The sequence below is a fragment of the Meleagris gallopavo genome, chromosome 2 (genome assembly GCF_000146605.3).
Source record: "Meleagris gallopavo isolate NT-WF06-2002-E0010 breed Aviagen turkey brand Nicholas breeding stock chromosome 2, Turkey_5.1, whole genome shotgun sequence".
Classification (NCBI taxonomy): Eukaryota; Metazoa; Chordata; class Aves; order Galliformes; family Phasianidae; genus Meleagris; species Meleagris gallopavo.
The window spans coordinates 32148152-32175200 of record NC_015012.2 but is presented as its reverse complement, the minus strand read 5'-3'; the positions used below and the strand labels follow the sequence as shown (position 1 = coordinate 32175200).

The 27049-nt window shown below is 45.1% G+C and overlaps 1 protein-coding gene across 3 annotated transcripts; it reads right to left on the bottom strand.

Annotated features, from left to right (window-relative positions):
• On the bottom strand, positions 1-26660 carry XPO5 (exportin 5). Of its 3 annotated transcripts, none has more exons than XM_031552399.1 (31): positions 26560-26660; positions 25824-25961; positions 25322-25504; positions 24300-24341; positions 23422-23448; positions 22903-23088; positions 22150-22226; positions 21619-21718; positions 20130-20213; positions 19590-19715; positions 19241-19331; positions 17680-17808; positions 16977-17092; positions 15882-16037; positions 15395-15436; positions 14680-14787; positions 13634-13833; positions 12952-13051; positions 12498-12679; positions 7526-7626; positions 6886-6982; positions 6259-6395; positions 5823-5920; positions 5252-5298; positions 4754-4848; positions 3840-3902; positions 3274-3356; positions 2682-2789; positions 2360-2497; positions 2064-2228; positions 1-1625 (listed from the first exon to the last, which is right to left on the bottom strand). In XM_031552399.1, exons 1-31 carry the CDS (start codon positions 26614-26616, stop codon positions 1482-1484), a joined length of 3420 nt encoding a protein of 1139 aa, XP_031408259.1. In that variant the 5' UTR covers positions 26617-26660; the 3' UTR covers positions 1-1481. The 3 variants fall into 3 exon arrangements, with proteins under 3 accessions (XP_031408259.1, XP_010705193.1, XP_031408260.1); XM_010706891.3 differs by having other exon boundaries at positions 14680-14769; XM_031552400.1 differs by lacking the exon at positions 24300-24341.
• Between the last annotated feature and the right edge of the window lie 389 nt (positions 26661-27049).

Below are 27049 nucleotides of genomic sequence, written 5' to 3'. Positions count from 1 at the left end.
GATATGAAACTGGAATAGTTTTACTGACATTCAGAGGTGTAACACAACCAGTTCAGAGACAGCTTTAGATTTAAACATTCCTACAAAAAAAAGGTTCTAAAAACCATTTAAAAAAACCCCTTGTTCTAGCATGAAGTCACAGAATGTTAAAAATATCACAACACAATAAATACACCCAGCCTTTGCTAGAGCCAGGAGCCACGTAGCTCAGAGGTTAAAATGCTTGAGGCCAGGAGGAAAGTAGAGGGTGCTGGTGGAACAGCAGGGGCAGGAGGGTGTGTAGATTCCCAAGGCACGCTCATCTTTTCTGCATTCCAACCCCTTCCAACCCAAATTTTTCAGTCCTATCTGCCCCAGCAGGATTTAATTCTTGGTTCTTTTTAATGGCAAAATGAGCTGAGCCTTGCAGCTCTGTACCAACATTAGCGTATGCTGAATGAACCATATGTCATGCCGAGAAGAACCAACTTTGCAAACCTTGTTTGATACAAGCCTCACCTCATCTGAAACCCAGTTTCTGTCCTGGCTCTTCCCCATAAACTGCAGTATAATCCCCACTCCTCCTGCCCCACTACACTCCTCTGAGAAGTACCAGGCTGGGTGAAAACACAGACTCTTGTCACCTCCACAGCAAGAAGGTGAGGAGATCTCGTTTGTTTTGCAGGTGCTTCAGGCATTGGTCCAGATTTTGTGCACCCTGCACTGGCCATCATCAGGGCATGGTAAAGACAAAAAATAAAATCTGTCCTGCTTCCCCTTAAGGATATCCAAGAAAAGCTAGCACGAAGTCAAAGCCTTTCATTTGGCTATGGGTAGAACAAGTTGTATGATCACATATATATACATACATATGTATATAAATGTATGATGGTGTCTGCCTCCCACAGAGGAGCTGTACCTTAAAAAGACTGATCTCAAGGAGATCCTGGAGCACTGCAAGGCTTCCTTGGCACACAGCCCTCAGCCCAGCATCCTGGAGGGAAATGGATCCATTAGAACAGGAGTCCACTAGAGACAAGCATGATAGGCATGACAGCAGTGCCCGATGGATCCCCTGCAAAGCCTGGCTACTAACACCCAGAGAAAGATGAAGGTAGCCCCTTTTCACATGCTGCACTATACTTTGCACTAATCCTAAACCCCGAAGGATGAAGAAGTCGAGTAAGAGTGACCCAAGGCTATAGGATGACCAGGTTTTACCTAACAGTCTATGGGGTCAGCTCCCACCTTGCAGAGACACAAAGGTCTAAAGATGCTCATCCAGTGTAGGGGAGGGGAAGGAATAAGAGAAAGCTTAACAGACTGGAACAGATGCCACCACAGACCCCATCCCATTGTAGGGAGGAGGATGGGACAGGACCTGTAAGGGGCTTTATTGAGACAAATGCTCTGAGAGGTGGTGACAAGGAGAATCTAGTGTGCTTACTATGAGAAGAGATGAAATACAAAGTAAGGAAAGAGATGGCTGCAGCATCTCAGGCTCAGGGCTCAAAGAGCACAGTGAGATCCTCTCCATCCTCATTTGTCTCCAGCACATCTGTCTCCAGCGATGGCTTCACCTTTTTGAAGAGAGATGGGAGGTTCCGGATATGAACCTCCTTGCGGAACTGCTCTCCAAGTGGCTTCTGCAGAGGACAGACAGGCATCAGTCATCACCACCCTCAAAACCCCCAGTCAGCTCAGGGTAGCATGCCTGCATCTCTGAGGTGGGGGGGAATCTCAGACCTGGTCTTTCCCAATTGAGCATCAGGGTAACAATCAGTGCAACTACTACCCCAGGTTCTAAGTCAGCTCATCGGGATCCAATTCCACCATCTTCAAAAGCCCAGGACCCACTTCACAGATTTGTTCAAATGTTTCCACTCCCAGTTCCCTACAGGCACCCCTGTGTAAGGTATCTCAGTGAGATGAGGGGGCAAATAGAATCTGCAATCTCCTGCAACAGCCTCTTGGCTGGAAAAGGGGGTGGGCAGGGAGAGCTAAGCAGGCTGACTGCCCTGACGCTTCTCCAGAGCACAGGGATTAGATGAAACAGACTTGTTTTCCCCCAGGATATCACCTACCCCAATGCAACCCGTTATGAGGCGTTTGAAATGATCTTTCCGGCGCTTGTCTGCCACTTTCTGCAGCGTTGGGTTAAGAAGCTTTGAATCAAACTGCTCCAACGAGTCCCTCTGGATATCTGGGATCTGCTCCATCACCACCTTCAGCTCAGCATAGCGAGGACGCTGCAAGGAGAAGTATGGTCAATGCAGCTGCCCTCCCCGAGGGCCGCTGGCTTCTCTGCGCCCCTCTAAGCAGACAAAGGATTTATTTCCCACCAACCCCCAGACAAGCTGGCATGCTGACAGTTTCTCACCAAGGCCTCGTAGATCTGGAAAGCCAGATGGACGAGAGCTGCCATGCAGCCATCGTGCTGCCCGTGGATCTGTAAGCCCTTCAGCACACTGGTGAAAAACCAGGACACAGCATCGGGCAGCAAATTGCCTGGAAGCACCTGGGGAAGAGGCACCGTCAGTACAGACACAGGATATGACACGACTGCCCTCTCAGAGCAGTTCAGCCTTCTCAAGGGAGAAGGAACCCAGGGGTGAAGCAGCCATGCTTCTCATTCTCACTACTTTCACAGTTTCCTCTCCCAGTTCTGCCAGAATGCACCCGTATCTTCCTGCTGTATGTACCTGTTTGAGCAGCGGCCAGCAAAGCTGTGTTGTGGTTCTTTGGCAGGACAAGGTGTCTTTCCAGGAGAGGGATGCATAGGCAGTGATCATCAAAGCAGTGCAAACATCCTGAGAAGGAGTAAGAGGAATAAACCAGTCAAGAGATGTTTTCCACCAAATTTATACCATTTATACCAAAAGGCAGCCAAGAAGCAAACCAAAGACTCTACATCCTGTGTGCTGCTGCTGCTGCTCCAGCTGGAGGTGCTGAAAAGCACCTAACGAGTACCACAAGGTGCAGCTGCTGTGTGGAGTTGTTCCATCTGAAGCCAGGAGCCCAGGACTGGGAGGCAAATCCAAGAAGTGCTGAGGGGGCTGAATGCCCTCTGCCTCACCCACAGAACTGCTGACACACTGTAGCTGAATGTTACACTGGATTCCAAGCCCTGAGCGCTTTGTGGCTTTCGCAACAATTAACACAGCCCTCCAAAAACAAGTATGGTCTGAAAAGAAGTTTCCCACACTGGGGATGCTGAAGCAGACTATCTGCGCCACAGAGATGCATGACAAAGAGAGCACAGAAAGGATGGTGGCAATGAAAGCATGCTCTTACCTCCTGCTTCATCAGACACTTTCCAAGCTCTGTCAGCTCTGCGCTGGCAGGAGGAGTCACATCCGTGGCCATTGCTTCATCATCTGCACAAGAGAGAAAAGCAGCACTGTGAATGGGGCCTCCTGAGGAAGACACTGCAAGATCTGAGCTGGGAACCCAGGAACAGCACACAGAGTCAGCCTGTTGGCACAGCTTGCCAGGGCATCTCTCCAACCAGATAGCACCCACTCTTTGTGGGGCAGGAATTAGCATCTAACTAGCTCCATGCAGCTCTCAGGAATACCCACTCTTCAGCTCAGCCCTCCTCTTGACCCTGTAAGAATCAGCTGCTCCAACATGCTACCCCATAAACCATATCACATTGCACATTTATGCTTAGGCCAGGCTGTTCTTTTGTTCTTTTTCTGTGGTCTTCAGAAACACTGGGCAGGATTTGAGCTGAAAGCTGCACACCACACCAATACCCCTCACCATCTCCATCTGCAGGCCAGCCTCTCCTTTTAACAAATGAGAAAGGTGTTTGTTGCACCAAAAGGGTGGGAAGGCAAAGGTGGGCATTTACTCACCATCTCCGTCCACAGCAACAGAAGAGTTATGCTCAGCACCTCTCTTAGCAACACAGCAAACAGCTGCAAAAACAATTGTTAATTGAGCAGAAGAAGCAAGATGCTACTTCAGAACATGCAAAGATGATCCTGCATTCTCTAATGGGCTCACAGCTGCTTCAAGCTTCCTCCAGGTCTCCCCTGACCTTTCTTCTCACAAAATATATGAAGAATTTGAAAGCACAGCAATAAAAGCCAAATACTGTACTAACTAGGCCAAAATGACCCATTCAAAGAATCCTCCCACAGTGGAACCTGCTGCACAGGGGCTGCTTCAAATTACTAAGAACTAGGAATGCACAAAATCACTAGGAGTCTAAAACTGGAGAACAGTAGCACTGTAAGGCTTATGAAGAAATACAAAGCTGAGGACCTGTGAACTCTATGTCGAGTTAATTTTCCCTGCCTCTCTGCTCAAAACCACACTGGCAAAAATTCAACAGTGGAGAAAGGGAAAGCAAAGAAAGGAGATTGCTTGTGGGGAGAGATGCTTCTGTCAGCAAAAAAAACATTCTATACTCAGGCTGTCCATGACTTGCTGTCATGTATCTGGCTCCAGGGCACAGAAAGGAAGAACCCAAATTCCAAAGGATGACCAGATTCCTATGGGGACAGTGCTGAAAACCACAGAGCCCTAATTGTTAACAAAACAAAAAAGGAAAAAAACAAAAAACTTTCTTCTGAAGGTTTTAAAGTAATCTCTTACTAGGTTGAGATAAGTTTCTGACAGGTCTGTTTCAGACTTGGCTTCTAATGATTACATTAATTGCTACTGGCCATTATAGCTAAGTTTTACTGCAAGCTGGAAATCCTGTAGTTCCTTTCCAGGGCAAACATCCCAAGCATAGCAGCGAACCCAGCTTGATTTCACTTACTGATGAGATCCATGACTTCTCGGGTCAGCAGTCTGACCAACTGCTCCTCAAGCATCTCCTGAGACTCAGGGTTGTCATCTGCAGCATCATCCTCACTGAAAATAACAGGTTTTTGTGTGAGGGGAGACAATGTCTTAAAGTATTCCCCTTCCCAAAGCACAGGGAGTCAGTCACCATCACGGTAAACATAGGGACAGCGAGTGAGACCATAGACCAGTTAAGATCACCATTCTCTCAGCAAAGTGGAGAGTACTGAGGTGCAGATGTGGCCAGGTTAGGATGAGCTAAGCAAATTCCTCACTAACATTACCATATAACAAGTCCAAGAGCAAAACCAGAAAGCTGCAAGTTCAAGTCAGAGCCCCAGAAGAACAAGTATTTTCCAGCTCCCTACTGACAGGGCTCTTTTGTATGCAAAAGGCTAAGTAAAAGACATAAACAAGCTCCATCCCACTCCCCATTTCCCACTTTCAGTATTCACTGAGGGGTGAAGCTTACCAGAGAATGCTTCGCTGGTTGATCACTTCCCATTTCTGAGACAACCTCTGTTGAAGACCAAGACAAAAGAGAAGATTCAATAGCTTCCTAAGAAGACTCCACACTGCAGAGAAATCCTAGTGCAGTCTCACTTGGAAGCAACAGTAGCCTTCAACAGAAGCACAAGAGCTTTAAACACAGCCCCACTTTGAGTGGGACAAGAACTGCTATCAACTGTGATGGACAACCGCAAAGACCTGTCTGTATAGACACTGGGAATTCGAGCGAGCTGTCAAGAAAATGTGGGGACACAGGCAAAAGCCTCCCACTTCCAAATTCTCATGGCTGAAGTTTGAGGATCCAATAACCAACGGTTTGAGTTCGCAGCAAGGGGTGCGGTGGGAAAGCCAAGGTTCAAAGCACCTAAAAATTTGCTCCCCTAAACTGCATCAAAGCCATTCAGTATTGAGGCTCTGCCCTTGTCTCTGCTGACTTTGGAGAGACACCGAAGCTCTCACACTCTGCTTGCTGCCAGCTGCTACAAGGAGTTTGGGCTGCCAAGAAGCAAACATTGAACAATCTGTTTTCTTACCATGTGCAGATAGGTAAAGAGTGGTCCCAGCATGGGGCAGACAAGGGTTTCGTAGTATTCTGGAGGGCAGGAGAGTACCATGGGCTTCACAAACACACCTGCACAGACCAGTTAAGGAAGAGACACAGCACACATGGCCTGTTGCTACGCTGCCCAAAGCAGCCCATTCTACTAGGCCAACTGACAGCATGCTGGGCTCATTTAGGAAGGTGAAGGGCCCACTCCTCCCCTCCCACTGCTAACAGCTACTCACTAAACAGCACCTACAGGGCAGTGGGAGGAAATGGCAGGGACCTAGCCCAAGTGCAAAATGACTGGTTCTTCCTCTGACTGTTTTGTCCTGGCCTTACTTAAAATAATGTCAGGAAGCCACTGGATTTTTGATTTACACGCTTAAAGCCTCCCTGGCTGGCCCAAGACAGTGACAGAAGGATACGGAGCATAGGACGCAATCTGTAATCAGGAATGTTGTTCAGGTTGATGAAAGCTGAGCTGATGAGCTGGGAGGCAAGACCCTCAACCGTGTAGAAATCCTGCTGCATGGATGGGCCTGCATTCCCCAGTATGTGGAAACTGCAATAAAGAACAGGTTAATTGCAGCTGTGCTAGAGACTAGGTATCCTGCATGTGACCTGGAAAGGCTGCAAGAGCTGTCATCTTGAGATTACATAGTTGCCATGGTCTTAAACACTATCAAGTTTCTATCTATCAATTTTAGCATAGTATCTCTTTTTTCTTTTATTTTCCTAGGATATCTGCAGAGGGACAATGATTCAGTGAGGAGTTAAGCAGTAAAACGCACTTCCAAGTGCTGATGTATGCTCACACATGACTGTGGAAGAGCTAAAAAGCAGATCCACATTTTGGGGTACATTCTCCAGTGACTGTGTTCATGTGTGTGGTAGGCTACAACCACTGAGTGTAGTTCACCACTGCACATGGTACTTGGATATTAGAGAATGCAGTGCACGTGGAAAGCATAAGTCTAGAACACGTCAGCACCCAGCAATAGCTGCTCCAGCTGTGCTATATTGGACTGTGTTGGGGTATCCAGCGCACTTACCAGTTATCGTAGAGGGTACAAAAGAAACCCTGCATCCTTTCTAAGACTGTTTTGTAAACAGGAGAGTCATAAAGCTCCAGTAGAGGCTGAGGGAGACCTATGGGAAAGAATGAAACTCCAATTACGTCAACGAAAGGGGAACAGTACACCCCTCAGGAGTGGGGTTTCACGAGTAATGGTTTATACTTTTATCCACAAGACCACTCTTCTGCTGGGTTGGAAAGGCTTCGGTCTCCAATCCATTTTAACATTTCAGAAGTCTCTGTTTAATAAGTGACAGGGCCGTACTGCAGGACTTGGCTCCTACCCTTTGGGACAAGTTTCTGCACTCACTCTTGCTTGAGCACTACTCAGAGGCAGACAACCACCTCTGTAATCAACCGCCCCAGACTCTGCAACCTGAAGTGCCACATTGCACAGACTCCTGCCCAGCTGGTAAGCACCTTGGTGGAAAGCCCTTTATTTCAAGCAGAAGAAACAGATTTGTTTGAAGCTAGTAGTTTTTCATTTCAGCAGGTTCAAAGCAGAACTAAGCTGCAAATACTGTGAAAAAGCTGGCTCTCCAGCTCCTCTCAGTGGACCACTACCTCAGATAGCCCTGAAAAACCTGCCCACATGTTCCTAAAGAGAAGTTCCTTACCTAGGATGGCGTTCTTCTCTACCTCCAGCATGTCTAGGGCTTTTGCAAATGTTTCCCCCAGCTTAGCCACCATTTCTGGCATGTAGAGATTGTTGTGAGTCCTGAAACAGAAGAGCACTTGGTTTATATACATGTGGGTCAACCCCTCTTGCCCTTGACAGTGGGATCCTCTCCTTCAGCTTGTGAACAGCTCCTCTGAGGCAGACGATGAGGAAGGTGAGACCAAGCACGTGTGCATGGGATCCCCCTTCCCCACCTGCAAAAATACTGGGGAAGCTCACCCCAAAGAGACATGGAGTGATTCCACCTCATGTCCCAAATCTCCTGGCTGCCCCTTCTACTTATTTCGGTTCACCCCACCCCTTGCAAGCACTGACAGTAAGAACTCCCAGCAGTTCTTAGCTTGGCCAAAGGGATATGAATGTGCTTTAAAAACCGACAAGACACAGACTCTGTCATCTCAAGAGATCTTCTGCACCTAAGTCCCCTGCAGAGGGAGGGGCTGTTTCAGCTCCAAATACACACACTGCCCCTCAGGGATGGGTCACAGTCCCCAGAATGGCAGGCGGCATTGGAGGGGCTCTAGGGAGAACACTGGTCCAATGCAGGAGTTACTCATGGCAGACACAGGTGCCCCCTGGACAACACATCCGACTGGGAACAACTCCACGTCATCAGGAGGTGGCCGTGGTCAGCTCTCCGAGAGGGACACCAATTCCGCCACAGGTGGCCGGTTCTTGCCATCCAGGCCAAAATGGGTCCCCTCGTAGCCAGGGCACTGACACTCAGAGCTGGACTTGGCAGGGGGTGTCTCTCTCACCTACCTCTCTCCTTTGAGACCTCAGACCTCCACTCTGGGTGTCGCCAGCTGCACACAGCACAAATCCTGCAGCCTCCTCCAAAACTGCAATGCCATTGTACCTGCTGCTAGAGGTGATCAAGGGCAACTCAGTATCTCCCCCTAGAGCAGCGTTTCCCAAAGCAGGGGGATACACGGGAATGGCTGGGGGAAGGGAGCACGGGTAGACCTCAGTACGTTCTCCAGCGTCTCAGCTTTCACTCATGTCTTAATGGTTTTTTTTATATTTTTTTGAAGGTCTCTGTTCACAATCCTGGCGACCCCAATGCAGTGATCGCTGCCTGAGTTTGCAGAGAGCCTGAGTTATTTCCAAAACAACAACTATCCCATTTTTCTCTGTGAGTATTTCATACTTCCCTGCTCACTGCATGTGAGGAAGGCAAGTATTTAAGTGTCGTAAGAGTTACACAAATCACTTCTTAGCCACTCATACTCTCATTCTGGGCTGGGTCTCAAACCATGCAACAGGCCTCAAAGGGGACAGCAGCTGACTTTTCCCAAAGAAAAGTCAGGGAGCAGCCCCTCTTCCAAAAGTTTGGACAATGCAGTTTCAGTGACTCAGAAACTGCGCATTTCTGCTTGAGGCTATCTGAAACCTAGCTGCTAAAACCACCTCTCCTCCTGTGTATCTCCTGCTGCCTCCATGCCAATGGTGGCATTGCCTCGCACTGAGCAGACGGCAGTGGGGCAAACTCAAGGACTGTGGCACTGTGGGATGCACCCTGGGACCCCGCTGCTCTAACCCCAGCAGGAAGGTCAGACAGTCACATCCTGAAGCTGTGGTCATGGTTCTTCGTTGTTTGAATCCTTGAAGCACTTTCTCAAGTTTGGCAACTGGGAAAGCAGATGTTCACTCACAAGGCAATCTCCCTTCACATTTTAGCAAGCTCTCCTTGGTACCAGAAAATGGCTGGTAAGTCACTCCCCAGGGGAGTTAAAAAAGCATCCAACAACCCTTGTACATGATGAAGATGTAGCCCCGAGGCATGGTCCAGCTGAAACTCATCAGTGTGCAGCACTCCTGGGCATCCAACACACAGGAAAGCATGGAAAAACAGAATTCAAGAGATGTTTATACTTTAAGCAAAGGATATTGCAAGACTTCAAGTAATGTATTTTCTGACATGGCCACAGCTCTGCTGGAAAGAGTGACTCAGCCTAAAGAAGTGGGCTTGGAGGCTAAAAGATGAGTCTGGAACAGTCTGTGCTTGAAGTCTTGACCTAGACCTTGAGCTGTTTACACTGAAAAAGCTACAGAATCCCATGTCTATCCAACAATTATTTCATCAGCACTAATGCCTTGATGTTGTCATTAACTCATCAAGAGAAGTTCTGGAAAAGCCTTGGTCTGTGCAAAGAATTTGCCATGCTTCTTCAGTCCATTTGTAAGAAAACAAAAAACAACAACAACAAAAAAACCCCAACAAATGAAAACATCTGCAAATCCCAGCACAATAAAGGTGCGGTGCCCATCAGTTAATATAACTATTGACTCCAGGAAATGCCTTCATCTAAAGGCAAGACTGAATTGGTGATTAGAGATTTGTGTAACTTGGGCTTAAACCCAGGAGAGAACAATTTAAACCAGAAGCGAGAAAGCAGTTAGATGAAATATTGCACCACAGATGGAATCATCACTCAAAAAGCTGCAAGCAATGATTAACAAAGCAACTACAAAATCATTCCATAAACATAGCTACTGAGATGGTTAGACACTGAAATATAGGCTGGCAGGGAAAACACCATGCTGTCCATACCACTCAAAGCTACTTTATCTTCCTCGTTACCTGGACTCTCATTCATCTTGCTTCTCTGTTCTCACCATCAAACTACTTACTTTGGCCAAAACCCATCAGGTTAGCAGCTTTCACTCCATCCATCAGCAAACACAGCAGAAAAATGCCACACAATGCCCAGAGGGCTGCAGATCCAACTGCTCTGCCTGCAAAATGCCCTTTTTTGCATACTGGTGCCTGACATAGAGTTCACTTCAGCTGCATAGGAGGACCTGTGCAGCTGCTGCTTGCAGATTTGCTTACACAGCAACTAACACCACCTGCAAAGGGACTTCCACACCTGCTCTGTGAATAAGCACACAAGCAGCACTGGATCTGGATGGCACAGTGATAAGAGAAGCATTCATCCTCTTGCAGTAATGCAACCATGATAATTAATGCATCCTCAACACTGGATGCTTCCAACCAGCTGGCCTTCATGTCTCTGTACTTCTCATCTGCTGACAGGCTGCTCCAAATCCCATATTCTCTTGTACAATCCATTTTAAGGAAAGCCTGAGCAGTACGTGAAAAAAGCACCCAAAGTCATCAAAGGAATGTACCAGAAACACCATAGCACCAGCTCCTGCTTCTGCAGAAAGACATAAGATTCATCAACATTTACAGTGAACACCTCTGAGTTTGCACTTGTCATATGGAGAGAGGCCTCTTTGTCCAGAAGCAGCCAGGAAAGGCACCAGGTTGAGGATCTCTTGCTCTCCATCAGCCATTAGCTCTCTCTGGAATGCATAGCTTCAAGAAAAACCTGGATCATCTGAGTGAAGTCTGAACCACTCTATGTAACTTGCCAAGTGCTCAGAAAAATTCTTAAAAGCTTGAAAAACACAGATGCATTATGACAAAAAGCAGCAAGGGAGCCTCCTCCTTTACGGTGATGGGGAAATACTTGAAGAGAACATAGCTTATGCATTTTCCTGGAGGTGGTGAACAAGCAGGCGCAGAGTTTCTGTCTCTTCACAGGCAGAGCAATACAAGTCCAACAGAAAACAGTGGTTGACAACAACTTCCTGAACTTGTTGCAACAGAGATGCCTGGTGTTTTTAGTAACATATGACTTCTGGCAAGAATAGCAACCGTACAAGCAATACATCTGTCTGTTGAAGCCTGTTCAGATCTTGGGCATCGATGTAGTTGATATCCCACAATATGTTCCACGCTCTGGAAGAAGCTGCACGAGGCCACTGCTCAGGGTGGTACCCAACCTATTCTACCCAACCTGCTCCAAAAGCTCAGCCTTCCATGATAAAAGGCAAACCCATCACAAACACTGCTCCTCTGGACCACAGCCATAACAAGATGTGGCCCACGGGCCACAGTACTATTCGATGAGCTATGTGGAGGTCTGAGATGAGAAGCACTGCTGGAGATGGGCCAATACAGCATGTGCCCGTCCTACCAGTCCAGCATGTTGCTTCTCATTGGAAGCAGCAGTCTTGAGCTCGTCAGTGACTATCAAACATAGCTGTCTAGACAGAGCATGAATGATAGGATCCCCTCCTCACAGATCTGGGAGCAGAAATATCTCAGTGTATCTGAAAAGGCTTTTTCTCAATAGACTCCTGCCAATGACAGACCTCAAATTTCCAGGTAAGCAACATGTAGCATTACTAATAAAACAGCTCAAGAAGCATTATGCCAGACACTGGCAAAAGCCCACAGTCAGCAGTTACTTCGAGACAAATTTCTAATTTATAAATGTGGGAACCGTGTTATTCTGGATTCTTCTTTTCTGCCTTATCTTTCTCCCTCCTCTGACTGCCCTAGATGTATACAACACCAGTGGTGTGTAGAGAGTAACTGCAAGGCAGCAACAGCTTGAGAGTATGCATTAGTCACTGGTTTCAATAGCAGGCAGTGCTTTAGGAAACTGACATTCATGTTCAGCAATACCAGCTTGATTTAACTCTGAAGAGAAGAACAATGCAAAAAGGATGTGATGAGAGCTGGGACTGCTCTGGTGGTGACTGGAGAGGTGGCCTGGCAGGGGCTGAGGGCAGAGCAGAGATGTTAGTCAAGTAATGATTAACTGTGTGGCAGATATATAGCAGAAAAGGTGGGGGAGGCAACCCCAGCCCAAGCTCCCATTGGCTTTGATGGACTCTGTAGGCCAGGCCAATGAATGTTCAGAAGGCTCCAGTTACCCCAGTGCCATTCCCCACCATGAACAGTCAGGAACAGTACTTGGGCACCTGCACCAGCCTGCATTCCCACTGGCTTCACTGAGGGAACATGCTCTGAGCATATAATCTATTTATCACGGTTTAGCTTTCAGAAATTCTTAAGACAATATTATTGATTTGAAGTCAACTTGACCCACCTTATAAGAGCAAGTAAGTTGTCAAAAAGCTTCAGGACTTGCTCAGTACAGGGATTGCGATAGATCGGACTTCCACTGGGCAAGTACCCAACCAGGAATCCTCCAGCTTTTGCCTCTTCCATAGCTGCAGGCCAGCGAGCTCGTTTCACAACTCCCAGAATGGTGTACACACAAAAGCTTATCTGCAGCAAGGGATGTGAACAGAGCATATTCAGCCAGAGCACAACCTGAATAAATATGTTTTCAGAGAAACCCATCATCATCCCATCTCAAAAGCAACACTGCATTACTATTTGAAGTGTTAGGTAAGCACAAGGTGCTTCTAACTGAGGATGACTTAGTGTGTTTCACTTAGCAAATGAACATAGTAACAGGAACAAACTTTGGTTTCTCTGCAAGAAAATACAGCGAGTCCTCTCTCTCTGGATAATGCCTTTCCTGGAACGATACTCACTCTAGAGCGGTTCAGGCCACTAGGATCTTCCATGACTGGATCAGCAATTTTGTTGTCTGCACCCACATAGGAGACAAAGGCTTCAGGATCTGAGAGAACTCTAGCAGCAAAAGAGAGCACAGGGCATTACTGTTTGTACCACGGTACTTTGAACAGAGCTTTGTACAGGCTACTAAAGAACAAATACAAAACAGGCTAGCACTCCACACTGTGCTTGGGAACCTGAGAAAAAAAGCAGCAGTGTTGTGGACACTCTACAAACAGATAATTCCCAACTCTCAGCTCTCTTAGGCCATAGGAACATAAGACCTTTGAATCTTTTATGAAGACAGCCTTGCTGGGTAAACGCACCCAGCTGCCCAAGGCTATGGGACAGCGCAGCTTCCTAGCTTCATCTGGACATGAGCAAAGATCTTTTACATCTCACTTTCTTCAAATGCTTTGAGCATGCTAGGAAGTGTCCTATCATTTTAAACTACTCGTACCTAGCGAGATTCAACAAACAACATTTAGACTCAGCTGACAATTTTTAAATGGCAGGAATGCTATTAGCACACAGCAACTGCCCCAGAGCACAGGAGGTATCTAAGCATCCCACCGCCCTCTTTTGGTATGTTAACTCTTTACTGGGACACTAGACTATCTCTGTAATACCTCCAACTCAGAGAATAGTGACCCATACCTCTGCATCTCTGCGGAGAGCCATAAACCAGCAACAGGGGCCATGAGCTCCTCCAGGAAAGCTTTCTGCCGCTCGTAGTCCTTGAACTGGTTGCTGATAAGGACAAGTGCCTCCATAAGGGCACACTTCTCCATCTGTGTCAGAAGTAGCTCATTGGAGAGCAGTTGCTTCACATGGTTGTACAACATCTCGAAGTTGGGCTAGAAAAAACATCCGATTGGAGAAGTCATGCATTTGGTGGAGGAGAACTGGGGAAGGCAGGGGTTGAAAACTCTGGATTGTACTGTGCTATTCGTAACAGCTGGAGCAGCAGCTTTTCTCTACACAGTCAACTCTTTCTCAACCTCTAGTTTTCCTGAATGTTCAGCCCACAAGACCATCTCTTCTTCCCAGCTCCTCTATCATCATCCTACAAAAGATACTAGCTCTTGATAGCTGCTGCAGAATAGAGCTCCTAAACAACTTTAATCAGCATCCTCAAAAACGAGGTTTAAACAAATAGCAATTCCCTCTGATGCTCCCCACCCAACACCACCCAACATAAAACTGCTGAAGAAAGGAGCACGCAGCTATTTACTTCAGCAAAACCGAACATAACTCAGAATTACTCAGACTTACTCAAAAGCAAATCACTGATATCTGTATTTTTTAGTCTCCTCAAGCTAATTCAGAAACAAATAGTCTCCTCTGACTCCTTCATTCTTTAAAGTAATAGAAGAAAGTCTGAAGATGAGTCTGATAATGTCTTCAGCTAACAAATCAACTGAGACTACCATACGTGATAAAGCAGAAATTCAACATGAACCCAGTGCTGCTTGCCTCCTCCTCACCATCATCTCTTTTGGATTTAACTTATCACTTTACTATTCAGCTTTTCAGGAAGAAAATTACTGGGATTGTGGTAGGGCAGGATGCAGGGAATTAAACACTGCCATTTTTGCAGCGGGATTGTTTCCTTGAAGGAAAATGGAGGCTGTTTCCAAGGAAACTGAAGATCCCACAAAATCCAACTGAAATAGAGGCAGGACAGAGTTGAATTTACATACCAGCACAAGCTGAGGGTAATCCCGACACATCTTTATGATAGAGGAGCATGCATGCCTTCTCACATTTTTCACTGCTCGAGTTCTAGGAGCCTGGACAGACACAACAAACTTCAATGCAACAAAACGAAAGTTCAGAAAAATGCAGGGTATCTTCAAGAAACAAATGTATTATGTACAGTTTTCTTCACTGATGAGTACACATAAAAAAATCCCCAACATTTCCACACACACCCCAACCACAAAACAACTAATTTGCTCCAAAGCTACAGCCAACCCAAAAAGTCCATGCTCAGACAAGCCTCACTCCAGGATGAGGATGCTGTGGGTCTTACTGACTTTATCAGGATTAAAAGCATTCTCCCCCAAGGTAACTGGCAGCTTTACAGGCATTGCTCATAGTCATGTAGACTAGCCACTGAAGGCTACCCACAGCTAATGAACACATTTTACTCTCAGGAGCAGCAGCATAGATTTGAGGGCTCAGTGCACTCGTCTCACACCACACCTGTAGCCATCTAAGTCTGTGAGTCAAAGCTTGGAAGACTATGCCAACCAACAAAAGATCATTCATGCCTGGACTCCACAGCCCCTTCCAGAAGCAGGGCTATAGCTGAGAAGCTACTACAGTGCAGTCTTCAAACTCAGCATGCTCTTAAATAAAATGCAATCTGATCCAACTGTTATAGCATATAAGTAGAGATTAATTCAGACGTACCTTACTTTCTTCTACAACTTCAAAGGTAACTGAAGCAAACAACTGTGAAGAAAGGAAGGAAAAATTCTAAAGCCCATGTCATTTGTGAATATCTAGCAGTTGTGGGTGTTTTGAGCTCAAGGAATAGATCATGTGACTTCAGAGCAATTTCATTAAGTCAATAAGGACCCCCTGACAAAATAGAAAGACTAAACATCATCACAAAGAAACCTCGAAACAAAACATGGTGTTAACTGCCTGCAGTGTACACTTAAATGTTGAGATTTAAGGCTAGAAACTGCAGAATTTTTGTTATTTGACATTATTTCTCCTTGAACAAGACTCAATCTGTTTTACTGTTTGTTTTTTTTTGTTTTTGTTTTTTTTTTTTTAACACAAAAGATTCCCTGACAGGAATGTAAAGAGCTTTCAACTACTCCAAATTTAGTAAAAGGGCCACGGCTCCCTAAAAACCTACCTGATTTTAGCACTGTCTGCAAGTACATACCTTGGAAAGTACTTGTGGGAGGTATTCTGGTCGGTAAGTGACAAATGGGAATAGAGCAGAGACATTGGTGAGCACACAGGACAAGATGAGAGGATCCTTTGTTTCAAAATTAAGGACAAGCTGCAGTAGATCTATGCCATCATTCACTGGGATTTCCTACAGGGGTAGGAATGAGGAAAGAAGAGAGAGAAAGAGGAGGAAACACTGCTTCAGCCTGTTAACACAGAACTCCTTAGAATGAGGCTGAGTTGCTGGTGCTGTGATATCAGGCCTCTCAGCTGAAGGCAGCTGTTCTCAAAAGCAGAAAGAAAAGCAATGCAAACCTGAGTTTACCTGCATGCTATGTGCACTTGTTGGCAGAAGGTGGATAGCAAGCATTGACATTGCTGCTAGAGCAACCTTAAAACATCCATCTGAAATCCCCAGTGTTACCTGTATCTCTGGAAAAGGCTATTTTCCCCTCTCTGGCTCCCAGTTTTCCTTTTAACTGTTCAACAGATTCCATGCTTAACCAACCACAGCAACCCATGCAAATATTTTACGGTGATTAGAATGCTAAACTAAACTGCAGACTAACAGAGCAAAAATCAAACCAGTCAACTTGAGACTAAGAGAAAAAATGCTTTCTTTTTGATTTGCCCCTGAGCAAAATGCAGAGAGAAATTTCACCTGATCTTCTGATCTCCCACTACCTGAGCATGAGTTTACTTCACTCAGATAAAAGTATAGAAAATAGAAGAAGAAATGGGTCAAATTTGAAGATGATTTAAATAAACTTAGAAAATTTTTGCTTAAGCAGTCCTCTCCTCCTCTAACAAGGCACTGTGTCAAAGCATGCCATCTCCAGTGACTTCTCATGGCACACCACCCAGAACCAAAAATTATCTGACACAGCAAGTCAGTATGAGATTGTTCCCATCTAAAGAACGGTGAGTACTCACAAGAAGCACTCATCAAACAACCTGTCTTTTCTGCATGGAGGTAAATGTTAACGACAGAGTTTTTAAGGACAATATGGCTGACAAAAACAAACGCCATTTAAGTCAACCCAGAAGAAGGCAGGAGAACAGGCAAGAGAGCATGTGGTTCACATACATCTTTATCCAGGGTCCGAAACATCTGGCTGATGACACTCTCTGAGAAGAAGGTCATGGCATCCCACTGCACAAAGGATGGAGAGAAGATGGAGCAGAGACCTTCGCCTGTCTTCGCTGAAAGGAAGAGAACACTGCAGCTCTCACCATGCTCGTGCACAACACCAGGCTTATTAGCTCCCATACCGCATCATTTTAGCCCTCACAAATACTTCTGTCACGCAGCTCTCCCTGCAGAATTCCAGCACGGATGCATGCACTGGAAGCAACTAAGCTACACAGGTCTCACTGTGACTCTGTAGAACACAAAGTGGCCTTCCTTTGCAGGAGGAATCAAGGTGACTGACAGAGGGATTTGCCAGTCAAGCAGAACTTCGCTGGACAAAAATAATGCTACAGAGATGGCAAGGCCCAAATAATTGCAAAATTGTCTCAGAGAGAGAAATGATGTACAGAGGAGGAGCTTTCCTGCTCACCAGGAGCTCTACAGTAGCTATTTCAGAAGCAGACCGCAAAGAATAATTTTTCAGTTTGCTTTTGTTTTCAACTTGCAAAGACCATGAAAGCCTGAAAACCTACTGCATCTCTTGATTCCCCTTCCAAAAAAAAAATATATATATATATTAAGAAACATCAAAAAAGTTCCTTCTTGGTTTGAATTAAAATCCCTTCTATTTTTTATTTTACTTTCCCAAAAAACTTACAGTTCATGGGTCCAGTATCAACAGGAGCTGTGAGCTGGTACTTTAGCCATTCCCCAGCCATTTGGAAGCCAGTTCGAGAGTCCAGACGACAAGCCATCCTCATCACTTCTCCTTGCTGGGCTCTGAAAGCTGCAGTGAAAAACGATGTAACCTTGTAACAAGCTGATGCTACAAATGCTCCCTCCCAAAAGCTCACCTGCAGCTTTGCAGACCTGGGAACATTTTTGTCTGTTGCTTTGTCAATACTGTATAGTAATCTCAGATAAACAGTGAGTAAACTAGCTATAACAAGACAAACATTTTTTTCAAAGAGATATAAATGACCGAAGAGCAATGGATTAACATACAAACAAATTCAATTAAAGTGTAATTATGAATTATGAGAATTACACTAAACCCAGACTTAGTAAAACTGAGTCTCCGTTATTCACTAAAAAAATAATCCTTAAACGACATGTTTGCTGGTTACAAAGCACTAAGAGACGTACAGATATCAAACCAGCATTAAATAACTATCACTTTCATGGGCTAAATGCACTTTTTCCACATTATTCAAACTCACCCCAGTTCAGTGACAGACTCTAAAAGCTGCTAAGCCAATGCTAACTCAAAAAAAAAAAAAAGAACAAGGACCCACCCCAAAGCAGGAAGTCTTGTTTTCATTTTCAAAGATAGGAGCAAAAGCAAAGTCAAGACAGGTATTTAATTTGTTCCAAAGCATTCCAGGACAAGACCACACACAAAAAAAACAGCTTTACTGACTACAGATCTAGCTTGCAAAGTTTAAGAGATGTCTGACCAAATAGTTCTACTTTACATTTCAAACCAATTTTCTCATGTATGTTAAAAATTTTTAAGACCATTTAACCCCCTAAAACAATCTTAGATTCTGTTCCTGTGCATTTAGTCAGATTTACACCCAACCAGATTAATTACAGTTAAGTAAAATGAACAATCTAATGAACAACACAAAAATGCAACTCTCAAAATCTTCAAACATAACCGTAAGATAAGAATTTAAGTAAGAATCAAACTACACCAGCCAGAGACAGCCAAACTCATTTAGAAGAAGTAAAACATACAAAGAAAGCAAATACAAAATAACTGAAATCCAGGCTTCCTCATCTGCTGGTTTAGGATTATGATTAAGGTCAGCTATTCTATATGCTCAATCCTTGCAATCGGTACTTAACCAAAATCTCCCTAGAAGGGCCAGGACAGACTTTCTTTCTGGAATGACAGAGATAGTCTCTCATAAGCTGCTCTCCTCTCCTAACTTGAACAGGACTCCAGGCCATTTCTTTTCTATATCTAAGTCACCACAAGGCATATCTTCAACACTAGGTAGCAAACGCTACTTGGCCTCTCACCTGGCCAGTAAGTGAAATAGAAAGTATGATGGTGAAACCATAAAATGAAATGCCTGAGTTTCCACAGGAAAATCCTAAATTCATTCAGCTCCAAGTTCCAGGCTGAAATAGTTTGGAATTGGAATTGGAAGCTGACCAAGTCAATGTGGCAGTCTCCAAACTCAGCTGCACAAGAAGTGAGAACAACTTACAGTTGAAGAAGGCATTGAAGTCCTCATCACTGTCGAAATCAAAACGAGAGTATTCACAACTGGGGCTGTCTGTTTTAGAGGGAAAGCCCACCTAGAGAATACAGTGGACAAGGTCAAGGGGAAGAGAAGCTGGCCATCACAGCTAATGCCACTTCAAGGAGATAAAGACAGAAAGAATAGACAGCAAAATGCCAAGATGGAGCTGTCTGCTCAGCAGCCTGAGATCTTGCCTTCAGCAGAGACCATGTCTCTGGCACTCCCAGTAAAAATATATTTTCTCCCTCACAAGCCACAGGCCATGTTCACATAACCATTTTCTCACACCGGTCTGCCCAGAGTTCCCACATACCTTCACAAGGTTGGTCATAGATGCACGAAGATACTTGGGGATCATAGCCAGCAACAAGGGGTCGCGAGACAGAACCTCATGCCGAAATAGGGCTCCCCATGTAATCTGGGTGGAAGATCGCAGAAACTGGATGGGGAAGAGAGGGAAAAAGAAAGGAATGGAAAAGGATTTCAGTACTGCCATCTCTACTGCTAACATTCCAGTGTTGTCAGTAGGCAAGAACAAACTACAGACTATTTATGTGCGGCCAAGGCACCCTACAGGCTCAATCCAAACTTTCAAAAAGGCAAAAATCTCTCTAAATAAATACTAGGGTCAGGTGCAAATACTGCACTAGATTCTCTACTCAGCCCTTTTCTGTCAGATATCATTCCTACTGGGATTGTAAAGGAGGAGAAACCACCCAGTCTTCCACTTTATTATCTGAAATGGAGAGATTGGAAACCAATACGTGGCAGAAGAAATTCTGCTGTCTTAGGTTAGTTTAATTATACAGTCACACATTCTTACATAGACCTACACACTTGGTCATCTACATACCTGGCTGGGGTGAGTTGTGAAGGCTAAAAATGAGTCAAGGTATTTTCCAAAGTTGGTGGGTGTTTCCACTTCAGAATCTGAACCCTGTTAGGAAGACAAACAGCTTTATACAGGATACTAACTACACGTCACTCTGGGTTCAGAAGTGGCAGGGGTAAAGCAGGAGTGTTTATATCCAAGGCCACAGACTAAAAGAACAGAGGCAAAACCACAGAACAGTGAGCTTTTTCCTGGAACTAGCAGCCTAGTAGCAAATCCTGCTGACCAGCTTGGGGGTACTGCTGACAATACCATGTTCATTTTTAAGAGCAAAAGATGACTAGTCAGATACTAGACTTCCTTTAAAACCAAATTCATAACCACTGCTGCTGCTACCAAGTATCAGCTTTGCTCCAATCCATCAGCACCTAAACTGCATAATTTTTAACCACAAACTGCAAATTTCACATGCAAACACACCCAAAAGATTTCACTCACATTCCTCTCTATGGTTCCTGTGTCGAATAGGTGAACATCTCTTACCAGGAACTTACTGCAAAGTTTGTCAGGAAAAGGAAGTTTCACTCGATGTCATAAAATCAAGGTCTTGCTGCTCCTCACTAAAATAACACGACCCAGTGCCCTGAAGATCCCCATTCTGAAGCTGTACAATTCAGAATTGCCTCTCTCAAGTGAATCTGTGTGAGCTGATTCAAATCCCTGTTTCATTACTTCCCAATGGACTAACAGCTCGCACTGGAAGTAATAACTCACCATTTGTTTGCTGCCCGTTCTTGCCAGGGATATATTCTCAATTTTTTATTTTTATTTTTTTAATTTCCCCTCTCTGTAAGAATTTTCTCTGCTTTATTATCTTTGCACAGGCTGGCTACCTTAGCCCCTCACAAGCAGCAGCTCTCAGCAAGCCTGCCCTCCTTGCTGCAGAAGCACTGTGCTGAACTGAGAGAGTGGGAATTGAGAAGTCAGCACTGTATCCAAAGTATTGGTGTGCATTTTCATCTCAACATTGACACAAAACATTACAAAAACGAACAACAGGAACAGAAACTGTTTGTTTTTTTTCTTTAAGCTTGAGGGAATCTTGGTAGAACAAACAGGTATACTCCAAGTTACTTTTAGTGGTGAAATTTAAACAGCTTCCAACACGAGCAATTTCCTTGAGTAGTTTTTCTACAACAGCAGAAAGAAACTTAAGCAACTTTCAGTAAAGCTTCAGCATTTTGAAAAGGTTATTGGAGATTATTCTTGTTGACAGCAGAAGCCTGAAATCGGACAAGGTTCCTTCATCCCACATTCCCATAACTCAGAAGGATCCAGTTATCCCATCTGCAAGGAGAGTAATTTCTGTCTTTTCCAGAAGTGTGGAGAAAACCTTAGGACTACCAAATGTGCAGAGAGAACACTGGTCCCATGTCACATCAGGTTTGCCTCACTCCCAGCCCTAGGAACTGTCCTTGCTAAGATTGCTGCTGGAATTTAATAGACTTACTAGCAACGCACACAGCTGGCTGCCCAGTGCACACAATACTTGGCAAAGTCTCTTCAAGAAAACATAGTGCTTCTCCACCAGGCCTTCACCATCTGCTGTCCTGGGAATGAGAATGGAAAAAACAGGGTCACAGTTACTCACGCTGTAATAACAGCTACACTGCCAACTATCTTGTATATAAGAGAACACTGGAACAATTAGATTCTATGGAGATGGGTTTTCCTTTGCTATTATCACATAAAAAACATTGCTTTATTGACAACTAAAACTTCTAAATTTTCCTTTCTTTCTGAGTCCCTCTGATCCTGATTTCAGGCTAGAAGAAAAGCTTAGGGAAGCTGATGTATTTACCCCACTTTGTCCTACAATTATAGGATCTGAAAAAAACAGCAGTTTTTCAGGGTGGTTTCTTCTTCTTCTTTTTTTTTTTTTTAAATGATGGTTTTGTTGTCTCCTAACCCAGCAAGCTACATCTAGAAAGCTATTAGTATGCAGTTCTGTGTGAAACAATCACAGCAGGATGGTACTCACTGGGCAGCAGAGAGAATGTAGTGCATGGCAACGTCTCCAAACAAGACCATCAGAGGTTTCCGATCCTCCAGCTTCCCCTATGTACAAAGTAAACCAAATGCTTTGATCAGAGCAGAACTACTTATTCCCATCTGCAAGTGAGGTTAGAAGATCCTCAGTTGTTCTTTCACCTGGAGAGAAGCTTGCAGTCCACAAAAGGATTTCATTAAAAATGTTACCAAAGGAAAAAAAAGGGACCCTTGATTTCAACAACTCTCCCCCCAGCAACCCCACCACAGGAACTTAAAAATGAAGATTTGATACTCTGACATTAACTCTTCCTCACTGCAGACTGGCAGCTGCTAAATACTCAGCCTCAAACTTAGCTGCTTGTGAACATATGGGTCATCACCTGTTTAGATCCTGCTGTCATTGATCTGAGCTTCTAGATGACACAGATAGGTGACAGCATTTCCCACTTCTTAGTTGCAGAAAATGGAAAAAGTTAATGGGGGATCTCCAATGCTGAGAGGGAAGCACAGAAGCTGGAACATTCCAACAACTGCTGTAAGTGCTGCACTGGCATGGCATTTACTACAAATGTCACTGACACAAAGCAGTCAAATTTTAATTTTGTTTCCTTAAATAAAATGGCAAAGATATCATTGTTCAGTCCAAAGAATTATATAGGATGTAGATACATATATATACATATATATATACATATATAGGAGGAAAACGAAGAGGAGTCAGTGGAGCTGAGGAAGAACTCACTTTTCTGCTGACAGCAATTAGGAGACACTCTGCTGCTCCTATTTGGAGCTCAGGCTCATTCAGGAGCAGACACAACATCTCCAAGAGCTTGCAGTTGTCCGCTGTGATGTGGCTCAGGGCCACCCAGTCAATGTAGCCAGCCAGGGTGTTGAGTGCTGCTATCCCCACACGGCAATTTGCTTGGGCCTGTGAACAGAGGCAAGAGGTCAGAGCCAAGGAGAAACACCAATTTCCATCTAAAACTGTCCACTCTCTGGAAAAAGCAGTATCAGGAACTATTCTGAGAAAGTGAGGAGGCAGCAAAAGGGTCGGTCCAAGTCCCCACACAGAGGACATCAGCTAAGATCTTGGCATTTCTCCACTTGGTTCATCTCTCACTTCTCTCTTCTCAGCAATTTCTACAATGGGAGAACAAACCCATATGCAGGTAATAGATTCAAAGCCTAGGAGAAGCCTGTTTTTAAACAGTCTTGGTTTTAAAAATAACTAATGCACTAAATCCTGCACAGCTCCACTCACCTTTGGCTGCTGAGCCAGATCAGTCTTCTGAAAAAGAAAACAAAAGAGATGGTAAGTGAGCAGCTACAGCACATACTCACTCCCAGCCACTGCTGGATGGGCTTGTTCTCGAGAACACAGACAGATGCAGCTTCACGGAACAGCTCCCTAATGAAAGAGGCTGCAACAGTCTCCTGCTCACATTGCTACAGCCATCATAACCGCTCCTGCATACTGCTGGCAGGTAAGGCAACAGGTCCTTCAATTGCAAGTTAAGCCACAGTTTATTTCTCATCCAAAAGATGACACTCCAGTCAGCAGGCACCAGGGAGACACGAGGGACAAGAAGAAAAGGCATTTTGGTGCTTCCTGGAAGCTTCTTACACCCAAGAGATAGCCTCTGCGTGACACTGGTGGCTTTTATCTACTGAGATTAGTTTGTAAGATGGATGAGTAATTTGTCCACGGTCAGAATGGAAGCTGGAAAGAGAGCTAGGGCAAGAGCTTACAGCCTGACTCCCAGTCCCAAGCACTTAACAGTGGCAATGCACTGCTTGCATCACCTTCTTATCTGCAAACTGCAATTGCAGTTTGAGTTCCTCAGATAGACAAGTTTTATTTACTTTTCAGATGCAAAGGCACCATTCCTTCCTTTGTCTGCAAGGTTTTGGTTTGGAAACTGTCCATCAATGCAATCTGTGCATTTACTTTATGTTAATTTGTGTCCCAAATGTTTCACAACTGAACCACTATTGAGAAATGCATATTTAAAAGCACTGCACATGACACTCTTGGGGAAACTGTCCATCATCTGCCCCAGTCTCAGTTTGCAGACAGGTAACTGAACACCCAACCCTCAGAGTTTACCCTGTGCACAAACATCCCAAAGATCTGCTAACCTGTGGAGTGGTGAGGGCTTCTTGTTCCTGGGGTGCTCCAACCTTGCCAATCAGAAAGATTCCACCGTTAGCAGAAGCAGCCACACTTCAGAACCTTAAGCACTGCAATTCAAACCTTACCTGGAAATGCATTTCAACCAGACTAAAAAACACACCAGGGTTGCCCACCCACCATCACAAACTGCACAGAAAATGCTCTGTTGTACATGAGAGTTTTTTCAGCATAGCAATGTACCAGAACAGAGGGCAGGTAGTACATGTTTTTTCACCTTCCGAGATTCACATTTAAAAGCAACTCTGGATTCCAATTCACAGAAGAAAAAAAAACAAAAGCAAAGTACAAGAGATACACCTAAGCAACCTATTTATAGATCGGTTTCTGAACTTGCTTCACTCTCTCAAATTCACTTCCCTCACAGAAGAACAGACTGGGGTAACATTTGCCTTCAGTATCCTGACCAACGTGTATGCCTCTACCTGAGAATTCAGGAAAAGTCTCTTTGAACAAAAGGGAAGAGTATTCCTTGCCACATCTTGACAGAAAAGTGCCTCCTGACCCGAACTCCAGGAAGAATGGGCTGGAGAGGCCCATGTGCATTGCTGAGCCACCAGAAACTCCTGCATTTTGGTGCATCAACACAATCACAACTGCAGCAAACAACTGTAGATGTGCACCCAGGACAACACCTCTTTACCACTGTCTGTTACACAAACTACCCCAAATCTACCTGCTCCTGCCACAATTCCTTTGGCTATCCACCCCTGAGCATCAGCCAGCTGCACAATCCAACACTCACAAGGCACACATTCCAGTTACAATGCAAATCCAAACTACCAGTGCAAACCCTGTCAGCCTTGTGTGCTATAATCAGCACAGCTTTCCTTGGGCACAGCAGATCCCTGCCTCACACCTACAGCAGCAGCTTTCAGATGGCTTCTGCACTTCCCAAGACCCGTGAGTTGCATCCCAGTTCCCAAATGCCTCCAAGTACCAACTGAATCCAATGAGAGGTGATGCTTACCATGCGCCTGTACTTGTTGACGTTCTGCTGCAGGGTAGTTAGTAAGAAGCTAAAGATCTTCTCCATATTCTGGGTAAGGGTTTGCTGGATATCTCGCCGCCGCTGGGTAGGCAGGGTTTGGAAAGTCACCACATCCTCTGCCAAACGTAGGAGGATGAACATCACCAGTTCCGTCTGAGTTTCCTGATACCCCAAAATGAAAGAAACCTCATGAGCACAGTTGAAACGTTAAAATTCGCAGAAGCAAGCTTAGAGATGTAGAAAACAAACACTGTGTGAAGATATAAGTCACATTTTGGGAAGAAAGAAGAGTTCTCTCTCTCCCCCAGAACTCCCTCCCAGAATAACTGAATCATACACTGAATCATACACACACTCCTCAAGTCTATCATCAACCTGCCTCCCCTGCCCCCGAGCTTTCCTGAGGCTTTCCTCACAGTGATGGAAGACTGAAAACCTCACCAGGAGGGACTGGAAGAGGACAGACAGTGGTGGTTCATACCCCTTGCTTGGAGAGAGTATCCAGCTCCTTCAGCATATCAGGCCAGTGCTGAGGCCATTCACGCTTGATCATCTCCACCACAATGCGAGACAGAACATCCTTAATGTGACTTTCCTCCTCTAGGATGCTCTGAGTTCCCTATCAGAGAAGAGGGGCAGAGTTACACAAACAAGTAAATATGACACACTCGTAATTCTGACACAAAATTGCAGAGCGGTTGCAAGTACTCTAAACAACAGAGAACAAACGAAAAACTGCACAGGGCAAATCGACATCCCAGCTAATTTGAGTGGCACTGCTACTTTCCCTGGCATCCACAGTTGGTAAAATCTGGGAACCAAAAGGCATTTCCTCAAAGGGAAGTCACTCAGTCATGACCACAACTGTAATGTGAACACGACTAAGGGAATGGCTTTAGTATCCTTGCAAAGGATAAAACACCTCTGTTTACTGATGCTCTTTCTAAGAAATCAGAAGCAGCTTGTACATGCCTCACAGGCTCCTGCCACGTGAGATTACATGGCCAACACAGGTGCTGGAACAATCAGGGATGCAAAGCAAGAGAATAACAAACTCCAGGCTTGAATTCAGGTCCCTGATGCTAGAAAACAGGCAGGCGTCTTTTCTTCTGTTTGCGCCCACCTTCTATCTCCAAGTGAACGAACCATGTGTCACAGACCAGAAGGCACTAATTTACACTGGATATGAGACCCATCAGAGACCAGAAGGCACTTACACTGGATATAAGACCCATGACATTATTCTTTAGGTAAACCTTCTCCAAACGAGGCATGTTGTTCCAGCGGTACCTGGTTAGAAGTGTTAAAAAGAGATGAAAAAGAAAGGGCAGTCAAAATGTTTAAAGATCTCCAACTTGACTCTCATTGAACTCTTTACCTAAAGTGGAGAGGCTGAAACCCTACATCACCGACCCAAACCCTCAAAGAAAAAGCCACAATAGAGCTGCTGCTGGCATCACTGGGGTCAACACAGCTGGAAAGCAGCAGCCAAGCGCAAAGCATCGGTGCTGCAGAGGCGACAGAGAGGGCCCTCAGAACCGAGCTGACACAAAGCCTCTTTGTTAGTGCGGAGAACGCCGGAGACCCACGGATAACCCCGCGTGCCTGTTTACAGCTGGCAACGAGGTGAGTCAACGGAGCTCCCCAGCCCGTCCCGAAGCCATTCCCTCCCCTCCTTCACCCCAGGAGGGCCGCGGAGAGTCGGGC

What these genes read in the sequence shown, in the direction of transcription:
- XPO5 (XM_031552399.1), bottom strand. Translation starts at nt 26,616, where the DNA reads ATGCCTCGTTTGGAGAAGGTTTACCTAAAGAATAATGTCATGGGTCTT. An exon ending in CTATGACCAACCTTGTGAAG is followed by an intron (nt 19,332 to 19,589) that starts GTATGTGGGAAC and finishes TGTATTCTCTAG; the next exon opens with GTGGGCTTTCCCTCTAAAAC. An exon ending in ATTACCCTCAGCTTGTGCTG is followed by an intron (nt 13,834 to 14,679) that starts GTATGTAAATTC and finishes TGTTTTTTCTAG; the next exon opens with CCCAACTTCGAGATGTTGTA.